Raw genomic sequence first — 11778 nt, forward strand, 5'->3', positions numbered from 1 at the left:
ATATTGATGTCCAGGTGAGACAATCTAAGCAAAAAAGCACTGGTGATTTTTTTATGAAAGCAGAACGAGTAACACACATACAAATGGTTGTGAATATATTAACATCAGTAAATCATTCTCGCAAAACATGGCCAAGGACCAGACATAATAAAATGTGAAAATAACAGCTTTGTGAACATTGTTACATCAAACGGTTTGTTCCTCAACAAAATTGGTGGCATCATACTTAAATTCGGAATAAGTAATGCGCAAATTACAGATTTTACAATGTCAGCATGGGTTGTAATTATATCAAGAATATAAATGACGCAGTCAATGGCAACATCAGGTCATTTCTATAAAAAAGAATGAACACTCATATTTGTAACACTGCATTGTATGAAACTGATAACCCAAAAATAACGTGAACGAACAATATATAGATTCGGCGTTAAATAATGTGCAAATCAATGTAGGCTGTATGCTTTCTAATCACAAGAACAACCCAGATAAAATTCAGTTCAATAAAATCTGTTATGATAATCCTATGACTGTATAAAGCAAGGGTGCACCATTTGTAGCTGAATTGTGAACAGTGCCATATTGAATCGTTGTTCTTGAATGTTAAAACTGATATTGATATACAAGTCTGATTGTCTTAACACATCTATTTTATACCCTAAAGATATCATTTCAAATATTAATAAATACATTAATATTGACAATCTCTATAAATAAATTGATATCGGACCTGATCGAAAATAGTACCATATGATAATACTGTGCTTTCCGAATATGTTTAAAAGTAAATCAAAATTAGCTGAAAAGATCAGTATGTATCTGATGAAAGCACAAAGTAAAAGAAAGCAATGATCAGATTAATTATGATTTAAATTACCTCTCCTGATACTAACCTGGGTACCAGAGCAGTCATGCACGCTATCAAATAGTTATCGAAACACATTTGGCAAAGGCATAATTTAATTAAAAGACGTGCTCAGTTTTGTATCACAATTGATGTGCAGAAAATATTAACCTAAGAGCAGACATTTTCTCCTTTGCTACAATTTGAGTGAAATATAAAAACATTAAATGTCCAGCAAACCCTAGACATTAAAATGCTATATATTAATTCAGCATTGTGACAGGAACCACTAAATTATGATGATAAAATTAATGAGCCAATTTATGTCAGGGATGACACATATCTAAACACAATAACGCAAACAGAATTAAAATCTGATGTTGTTAATGGCGTGTTTTTTGTACAAAGTATAAACAATTTGAATTATTTTGTTTGGGGAAAAAACCATTTCAGCAGAAAATACAAAATTATTTAAAAGGGGAACTCCAAATGTCTCAGCAACTTGCTATTCTGTATAAAGGGGATTGCTTTGTATAGGAACTGTTTTTCAAATAGAAAACCAGATGTTCATTCAACAAAAATTAGCACATGGCTTAATAATGACCAGCATTAGTTTAAAGCTGATTGGTTTCCTTTACAAACCAGCAATTTAACAAAGTGCTGGCAAAATCACAGTTAGAAACTATTTCAATTTGCTAGAAATTCTTTTAGTACGCACCACCTATGTTAATTTTGGTTTTATTCAACTGACAACAAAGGTAATTGTATTAATTGGAAATAAGGATCAAAAGTATGACAGTTCCTACTCAAGTGCACTTCAGTAGCTTTCTAATTAACTCATTTGAACCTTAAGGCTTGATTATAATTTTACCTTATTTTTCCCATATTTTAGTTACATTATTTGAAATTTAAATCAAATAACTCCACGCTTTAAGAATAACATCTAGACGGGCTATTTGGAAATAAATAGTAATATTGTAATAGGCACAAACATTGACTTTAAGTTAATTGCTTGATTCTCATTATTTAGTTTTCCAGTCTAATATAACATAATAATATAGCTGTTGACTAACATCACAAATATTGACCAGCCACATCAATATTGAACTCAGTTGTGAAGTGCATATCATAAACGGTTTAAGTTACCTTGATTTGAAGTATCATTTGTGGTTGCACAACACGTAATATAAAATAAATGGTATCAGTCAATTTGGTTGCTGTAACTATTATTATACCTCTGGCACTCGCGAGAATAAATTTCTCTTTAAAATTGAAGGACTGAAAATGTAAATTCAAATTTTGAAGGAATTATCAACATATTTCAGATCAAACTATCTTGCGGAAAGTCAGGATAAGACTTTGCAAAGCAGCGAAAACTATATGGATCCGGTTGAGATTTATATGAATCTTTTTAAGTAAAATGGTTATGAAACTCCAGTATATATATATATATATATATATATATATATATATATATATATATATATATATATATATATATATATATATATATATAGGTTATTTGATTTAAGATATGCTTCCAAAGAACCTAAAAAAATAAGACAAAATGAAAGTATTAAGTTAATTTAGAAGACTGTTTAAGGTACAGGATGATTGGATTGCTTTTTGTGTAAATATCAAAACCAAATAAATTGAATTTGGTTATTCTTTCGGGCAACCTTTACCCCGATATAATTAAAACTAAATAAATGAATGGTAAGCAAAATGTTTACAATTCTTCTCAAATACGATATATGGATGATGTAATGTGTAGTTATTATTATGTGCATTATATTATAAACATATATGAAGATATTTGTTTAGGTTTCTAAACAGCAACCAAATCATTTTAAAGAGCACCTTATAAAAAAAAAAAAACTATAGAAATACAATACACCTTGCATATAAAGTACATGAAATCATATTGTTTAAAGAGCAATAGACAAACTAATACAACTGCTGAGTTTACTAGTTATACAACAGACGAACTGATACAGTTGATGAGTTTATTATTCATACAAAAAAACTGATGCAATTCATGACTTTATTAGTCATACAAAAATAATGAAAGTTATATCCTCAGTATGTGGTTGGAAAAAACTAAATATTTGCCATCGAAAACAAAAACGAAGTAATTGCAGTGAGCAAATGAATATACAGAAGCTATGTAATACATGAACTCGTATTTTTTAAATGTAAAAATATATCATCTTGTTTTTAATCAAACAAATAAACAATTAAAAATACAGGAATTCGGAAAAGAGTTTGTTCAAAATGTAGAACAATAAAAATATGTTTCGTCATCAAAACCAGCAAGTGGTAAAATATATATACTTTATTTTTTTCAAAACTTTATTAGCAATAATAAACTTATATCTGTAGGTAGGATTTAAATCAGACGATTTCACATAATAATGAAATCAAAACATACAGCAATCATAATATGAAACAAAGAAATAAAGCAAAAGAAAAAGGTCGTAATTTACGAAACTAATTTACATACACTGATGAATAACGTTAGTTTGGAGAAACAATAGAACATGAAAGAAATAGATGTTCAGTTGTGCAGAACAAAAGAAGCAGATAGAAAATTCAAAATATTGAGCAAGGCATCGTTTTAAAAATACGAACAATAATCAGTGACGATTTGGTTGGTATAATATGATAGCAGCAAAATTAATGCTAAATAAACCAATTTCCGCTGCAGAGCTATACCTGATCTATCAACAATATGCTGAAAAAGAAATTAAGTAGTCGTATGAGAAATATAGTGTAGAAAAAGCTGGAAATTATTCATCGATTTTCATAAATTCAGTATTAAGTTATTACCATTTGAGATGATGTCTGTCACATACTATTTAAAAACGTAATTAATAAGTAGTCACATGAGAAAAATAAAAGCGAAGGTAAACACTACTTTATATAATTTAGCTTGCTTGGAACATAACTATCGTGATAATTAGAATTATAGTTACTATTATTTTAACTTTGTATTCCAGTTTCACCCGGAAAAGATACAGCACCTATTTCCATGGGTAAGTAGCTATAATCGTATAACCAGGCTTGTAGAAAAAGAAAATAGAAAAGACTTAAAGCTGCCAGCATTAAAAAGAATGTTTCCTTTCAAAAAACCTTTCCTTAAGTGACTATGGATTCAACAAGCAAGAACTTCTTGGAATATGCAATGTATAATGTCTCCTACTGTCACATGTGGCATCATTAGGATCTTCCCCTGCCAGAAGTTTATATCAATACCCGCATGAGTATATATGATGATGACACGCCCAGTCACAATCTCGCAACTCGTGCCATTTAGGAGTCCTGGCATAATATATGTTGCTTGAAAGTAATTATTATTTAACATTTACTATTTTTCCTTCATGCAATATATTTAACAGAGACAAAAATGACATATTTCAGTACCTTGCAACAACTGTTTAGAACTGAATCGATATCTATCAAAAGTCCACATGCGACAGGAAAACCTAAGTACAGAACTTTTGATTTCTGCGTGTGCTTTCAGAGGAAATCTATGCGATAGAGAAGACGCTCGTTGTTATCAAAATGAAAGTACCCAAACATGTTCGAATCCATCCATACTGCCAAAATTAACTGATTGAGCTTTACTTTTATATCACGCTGTGCACTATATCTCTTCACTGAACCATCATTGTATTTTTTTCTTTTTTGCCTAAGTTGGTTTATATTAAATACGCTAAATAACTTTAATGATTTATATATTTTATTCTCTTTCTATGTTTCCCATCTTTTAACGGAGTGTTATACTTTTTTTGTTTTTGAAATTCTGAAGTCCATTTTTTATTTATTTAATATTTTATTTTATAAAAGTCTAGGTTTATATCGAACGATCAGTTTTCAGTTTGCTTATGAGTTTTGTCTAGAAAAGTAATGGATTCCGTTCATGACGTCGCCTCCCATACAGAGAAATGCGTTATCACTTGAATAACAATGGTTATCTGCTGTTATCGTCTTATTGGATCTAATGGCCGTAGGGGACGGGAAAATTGGCATTGTAGATTTTATGCATCTGTTTTTGTGTCATCATAATATTTGCGGCACCATGCGCTTAACTTGTAAATCTGAAGATATAATTCTTATAATCAAAAGAATATGAAGTAATTCCTTACGTACATGATGTTACGTGGGTGCTTATTTCCAATGACATTCATGAAACAATGAAATGAATCGAATAATTTATATTGCCGAATAAACATTGAAATATGTTGACGAGGTTCATATCATTCATTTGAGATTAGCATAACTTCAAGATTTAAATACATATTTTAGTGTGAAATGCAGATAATTACTGGCGAGATATTCTTCTTATTTTTGTTCATTCGTTTATTTTTAGACGTAACAAATATATTTTTGTATTTGCACATGTGAAAATTTACCATTATGCCATGAGACGCTTGTTAGTTTGTGTCTATATATTTTAGGCTCACAGCAAGAAGAACGAGCTTTTCTAAGTTTGAACAAATTAAGAGAAACTGCGGTACTGTGAAGCACAGAATTTATGTTTAATCGAAGATATTTGACTCTACCTTGTTCACATCTCTTTGACTTTCTTCCCATGTACTGCACTGAATACAACGTTAAACACAGTGTCCGATGCATCTGCTGAATAGGACTGGACATGTGTTCAGTTTGCAAAATGTCAAGACTGTAATATATTGCAACAAATTAGGTTATTCCAAATCTACAGTTTTCTTAACTCGCTTATATTTTTTTTTTTTTTTTTTTTTTTGTCCGCTCAGCTAATTGGAAAGACGGACGCTATATTATTGGCAACAGTAGTACATTAATTGTCACCAGAAAGCGGTGCAAGGAAAATTTCCGCCGTCCCAGAAAATGAGGATACGGCTCAGGGATTTAATTGACGTATTTCACCACTGAGATTCACATAAATAGATATTCCAATTGTGTTGACATATCAAATATAATAAACCGCAAACACTGTGTATAAAATGTACCAGCTATGTGATAAGGAGAAACTATGATATAGATTTATAAACGAAAATAGTCATGTGGAAATCTGAGTATACACTAGTTAATTTAATTTGCCTAAATGGTTAATTTGAAACATAAATATTCGTGGTCATTTAGAATTACTTTCTTAACAATTTTATTGCAGTCTTAAGAGAAGAAGATACAGAACCTATTTCCATGGGTAAGTTTCACTAGTATCCAGTAACCAAGCCTGTAGTAAAACAAGAAAAAGTCTTATTCTTTCAAGACGCGAGCATTGAAAACTACGCGCATTTGCAAAAACAAAACCTTTTCTTAAGTGCCCAGGGATATAAGAAGTACAACTTTAAGATTTCCAAATTATTTACCATTATTCTAGTCTTCGTGAAAGTAAAAAGGAAGAAGAAAAACGCATTATCAGAATTGATTCGAGTATACGATGTATAATGTCGTTAATACGCTTTCTGGCAAATGTGGCATCATTTGCATCTTCTCTTGTCGAAAGTTTATATGAATACCCCGCATGAACGTATCTGATGATGACACGCCCACAAATATAGCAACTCGTTCTATTTAGGGATACCGACATAACAAATGTTACATGAATTAATTACGTAATCACATTTTACATTTACCCTTCATGCAACATATTTAACTGAGACAAAAATTACAGCTTTTTAATACCTTGTAACAACTGTTTAGAACTGAATTGATGTCTATCAACAGTCCACTTGCGATAGGAAAACTAAATACAGAACTTTGTTTTCGGCGTGTGCATTCAGAGAAAATCTATGCGATAGAGAAGGCGCTCGATCACTATCAAAAAGAAAATACCCAAATATCAGTTAGGTTCCATCCATACTGCCAAGATTAACTGATTTTGCCTGAATTTTATATCACACTGTGCACTATATCTCCTGATTGCACCATCACTGTTATTTTTTTTTTCTTCTTTTCCTAAGTTGGTTTATATCTATAACACAAAATAATTGTTTGTTTTTTATATTTGATTCTCTTTCTATGTTTCTCATCTTTTAACGGGAGTGTTACACTTTTTTTGTTTTGGAAATTCTGAAGTCCATTATTTATTTATCTAATCTTTTATTTTATAAACGGCTACGTATACATCAACTGATCATTTTTCAGTTGCTTATGTGTTTTGTCTAGTAAGGAGGTGGATTCGGTTCATGGCATCGCCTCAAATGAAAATAGGTGAGTGTTGAGTTTCCAATGCAGAGAAATGTTAGTTATCACTTAAATAGCAATGGTTAACTGCTGATATCGTATTATTGGATCAACGTGTGGTAAGGGACGGGAAACTTGTAACTGTAGTTTTATGCATCTGTTTTGGAGTGTTCATAATCTTTGCGGCACCCTGCGCTCAACTTGCAAATCTGAAAATATAGTTCTGAAAACCAAATGAGTATGAAGTATTTCCTTAGCGCGCTTGGGTAGGGAATTTTTGGTTTTTAAAAAATAGATACAAGTCAGTTTGTTTTACAAAAATCATAATGTCTGAAAGAAAATTGCATCTTGGAGGTAAGATATTTGTTTTCGTCAAATTATTTTCTTAAGTTGGGACTGGGAGAAAGGTGTTGATTTTAGAACATAAAAATAAGGATGTTTGTGACTTTGCCAGAAGTTATCACATTAATACTACTCATGAAGAAGACCATTCCACCTACCGATCTGTCTACTAAGGCATTTTACGACTTCTCTCTCTCTTTCTCTCTATCTCTCTCTCTCTCTCTCTCTCTCTCTCAATGTTCAGATTTCACAAAAAATATTTTTAAATACTTTAATATCCTTTATTTCTTAACCGCTCTTTTATAAGAATTCAGACAATGACCACGCTCTGCAAATCAACGTTATCCCCAGGCCGAACATTGTGTGGTTGTACTTCTCTAAATATAGGAATGTTTATATATGTTATATACTTACGCCTCTGGTGTCACAGGGATCTGGGTTTGTGCCCTCCCGATAGCGGTTATATTGATAACAATGTTTTGTGTTGTTGTTTTTTTCCTTTGTCATGCAAATAAAGACTAGAAATACCTTGTTTCTTTTTGGAATATGTCTGATGTCCATACAAAATGAATTTTTAGTCTGTCTTGCTAAATCCTCCATCGCAGTCTAAATCCATGGTAGGGAGCATTTTACATGAGTTTTTAGAAATTGGTGTTGTTTACTTTTAAAATTATAAAGTTACGTTCTTTTTCACAGTCAGTCTAGCAAACAATGGCTCACGTTAGTGGCCCTATTATTCATGCATCCGTCAAGCTTAACATCCATGTGATGCATCTTTTAAAACCATTTTGAAATTATATTTTACGTTTGCAATCGAGAAAAAGAAGAGTATTGGACTTTTATTAATGACTTTAGAAATCAGCCCATCTTTGTTTTAATTTGTTATGGTCTAAGCGCAATATAGATCACACATCTATAAAGGTTTGCTATACTCACAGCACCCAACTTATTGTAGGTAACTTTATGCGAAAAGTAGTCAGATTCGGAGCCTGAAACGTCCTCTGCAATGACAAAAAAAAATGTTTGTCTGTATCCATGTTCAGTCAAACAACATAATTTAAGAAAAAGATTGAAGTGATCGCATTCCAACTTTAGTGAGTAATGAAATGAATATATTAGGCAATATGTTTGTTACTATAGACTTAGACTCATCAATAATTATATATGGAAACGTCTTACTAACGCCTTTATGATGCCCTGAATGTAAATGTTTTACATCTGCCGTAAGCGGCTTAATTTTCTTTTAAGATAATGGGACAAAAACGAAATACAAAGACGAAGTTGTCATGACCACTGCTCACAAAACTACCAACTTAATTTCGTAAATTTGTGCGCATTTTTAATATTTTAGAGTTCCTTGGGTGTACAAAAATTCACAAAGTTAGACGGTTCCCTTTTGTATGGATTCACATGCTGATGGAATATATTCACTTCAAATGACATATATGAAACCAGTCGTACAATTTATATTTCCCGGGTAAACATGGAAATATCTTGAGAAACTTTATATAGTTCATTTGAAATAAGTACAAATGAAAAGTTTGCATTATCTGCTTAAGGGTGAAATATAACAAATATAGAAATCCCATAGCTTGATTTTTCTTTGTGTTTTCAGAACAGATCCACGACTTTGAGATGAAGCTCGGTTGCTATCAAAAAGAAAGTGAAAGAAGATTAATTTTGATAAGTGACAACAGTACAGAGAGGATTACTCTTGGAAATAACCTGCTAGGAATAAACAGATTGAAAGGTGAAGTAGCTGGAACGCTAACAGATACTGAAACATGTCGATTTGGGAGAGGAAAAGGCTTGGACGGAAAGGATATTGTTGTTGTCGATGCACCAAGAGTTAAGGACACAAGTCATCTTGAGCTTTATAAACTTGCTGCTGCGATAGCACCTGGGCCTCATGCTATTGTCTTAGTAAACAGTGCCGGTGATCGACTCACACAGGAATGTGACGACGTTCTGAACACGCTTCTCTCATTTTTCGGTGACACGTTGTATAGATATTTGATTATTGTCTTCACGCATATGGGTGACGTTGAGAAAAATGCAAGCCCAACATATTTTCTGGGTGCACTTCCTGAGAAGTTCAGAAAGGATGTAAAGTGTATCGCTATAAGCAATATGGTTGAAAAGATACACATAGAACAAGACATAAGGCGGCTGTTGGCTCTTGTTGATACAATCATGGAAGAAACTGACGGAAATTACTTCACGAACGACTTACTTAAGGAAGTAGAAACAGTTATTTCAACAACAATTTGCGAACGTCAGCGAACAAAACATCAAGAGAAATTAAATACATATTCACAGGAATATGAAGTAAAGGCCGACAAGTCTAATAAAAAGGAAGAAGATATGAAATCCACACTATTAGATGTTCTGAAAGGGATCCAAAATGAGATAGAGAAAAGAGAAAGGGAGAAGAATGAGAATGAAAAAAGTGTTCTTGAACTGAGAAATTCAGAAATAAAGTTGAAAGACCAAATAAGAAATATTGAAGAAAAATCGAAGAAAAAACGTCTGGAATTGGAAGAAAACTACAATAAAAGCTTGCAAGAAGTTCAAAGAAATATTTTCCAAAGAGTCATAGAAGAAAGAATCAAAGTTAGAGAGGCGGTTACAAAGAATGAAGGGTTTTCAAATATTTTGAGGGAAACCTTAAGACAGAACGCTGCTGATAATGCTGGAATTATTTCAAAGGCGATAGAAGATATTCTAGACTTTAAGAACTAGCCTCTCTTATAATGACTTCGGCAACTATTGATTAGCATTATGCTCAAGGCAGCTTTTATTCATCGCTTCACGTGTCTGCTTTGGGTCATGTATCGAATACAAGTCGCTTTATTACTATCAACACTATCCTTCGTCAGATCTTTAAATAATATGAGTATTCAAAAATAATACATCAGCATGTATAATGAAATTAATCCTATTTTATCCAGCCTTCAGCAAATTTGATTAGCTAATCGTACAATCATTTATTTCCACACCTTCTACAATTCCACGCAGATGTGTTACCTGTATCTTACAGGAAATGGTCTATCTACGGCTATCATTATATTCCAAAACTTTTAATCCAGATGACTGCATCCACTGCATATAATAACGTTATACACTTCAATGGTGATTGTGTGATGTCTCGGTTGAGAACATTCTTATGGAAGTGGTATTTATTACTAATATGAATTTTCAGATAGTACTGGACAAAATACGGCTATCACTTTTCAGAAACTCATTAGATGTTTGCATGACGTTAAATATTTTATTCGGAATCGCATCTACATCTGGTCTAGAAATAATTGTTCCCTCGGATCGTATAACGTAACATGATTGGCCAAGATAGAGAATAACACTCGGATGCGAGAACAATGCCCAAATAAAACATCATGTCTAACAAAAGGCTAGTTGCTTCATAAATGTATCCCAATTTACATGCTGCAGTAATTCCTCTGGGTGCAATTTCTTTCCACGAACTGAGGTATATCTAACAGTCATGACCGCTGCCCACAAAACTACCAACTTAATTGGGTAAATTTGTCGGCTTTGTTTGTTTTTAAGAGTTCCTTGGGATTACAGACGATTCACAAGGACGCACGGTTCTCTTTTGTAAGCATTCATGAACAGGTGGAACAAATTCACTTAAATGACATCTATGAAACCAGTCGTATTATTTATATTTCATGAGTTAACATTGAAATGTCCTAATTAAGTTCATATAATTCACTTGATATTAGTAGAAATTAAAAAGTTTAAGTTATATACTTTCAGTGTGAAATATATAAAATATAGAAATCACATAGCTTGACTTTTCATGCGTGTTTTCAGAGCAAATCCACAACTTTAAATTGAAGTTCGGTCGCTTTCAAAAGGAAAGTGAAAGAAGACTAATTGTGATACGTATATATGCAACAGTCTTCCTGCTAAAGTTGCGAAAGTTCCTAGTGTATTACGATAAAAACAGGAGCTTTCCAAATTACCTTCCTACATTTATTAGCTTTTCCTTTCCATTCTCCACCTCATTTCCCAGTATATTTTGGGTCTAGTGAAGACTAGAGGTCCTTTCCCACTATACTTTAGATCTAACGCGGTCTAGAGCTGTGCCGTTTCTAATTAATGTTAGATCATGGATCTGTGTAATCATAATGATAGGATCAATTTAATCATAATGGGGAGGGGATGGTCTGCTTAATTACATTTCGAGGATCTGCTTAATCATAATAGGGAGATCTGCTTAATTGTAATGGGAGGATATTCTTAGTCATAATGGGTGATTCTTATTAGCTAGTTACACGGAAAATCTTTATTAATATGCGATGTTTAAGCAGAGTGACTTCCATCACGAAATTTGCATACTACTGCGAACTGTAAGATTGCAAAATTGTACTGGACTAATCTGCGGTTTGGATTAG

At 32.4% G+C, this 11778-nt stretch overlaps 1 protein-coding gene across 1 annotated transcript in view; it reads left to right on the forward strand.

Moving 5' to 3' along the window:
- LOC149781697 (GTPase IMAP family member 9-like) overlaps positions 1-11043 on the forward strand; it is a 29652-nt gene extending 18609 nt beyond the window's left edge. Inside the window, exons 2-4 of the mRNA XM_089934777.1 lie at positions 3844-3879; positions 6000-6035; positions 8976-11043. Of these exons, the coding sequence (XP_089790903.1) occupies positions 3876-3879; positions 6000-6035; positions 8976-10102 (1167 nt within the window). The 5' untranslated portion in view covers positions 3844-3875 and the 3' untranslated portion in view covers positions 10103-11043. The remainder of the gene's footprint in view (positions 1-3843; positions 3880-5999; positions 6036-8975) is intronic.
- The last annotated feature ends 735 nt before the right edge of the window (positions 11044-11778 follow it).

The sequence above is a fragment of the Sinohyriopsis cumingii genome, chromosome 15 (assembly GCF_028554795.1).
Source record: "Sinohyriopsis cumingii isolate HCF-2022 chromosome 15, ASM2855479v2, whole genome shotgun sequence".
Taxonomy (NCBI): Eukaryota; Metazoa; Mollusca; class Bivalvia; order Unionida; family Unionidae; genus Sinohyriopsis; species Sinohyriopsis cumingii.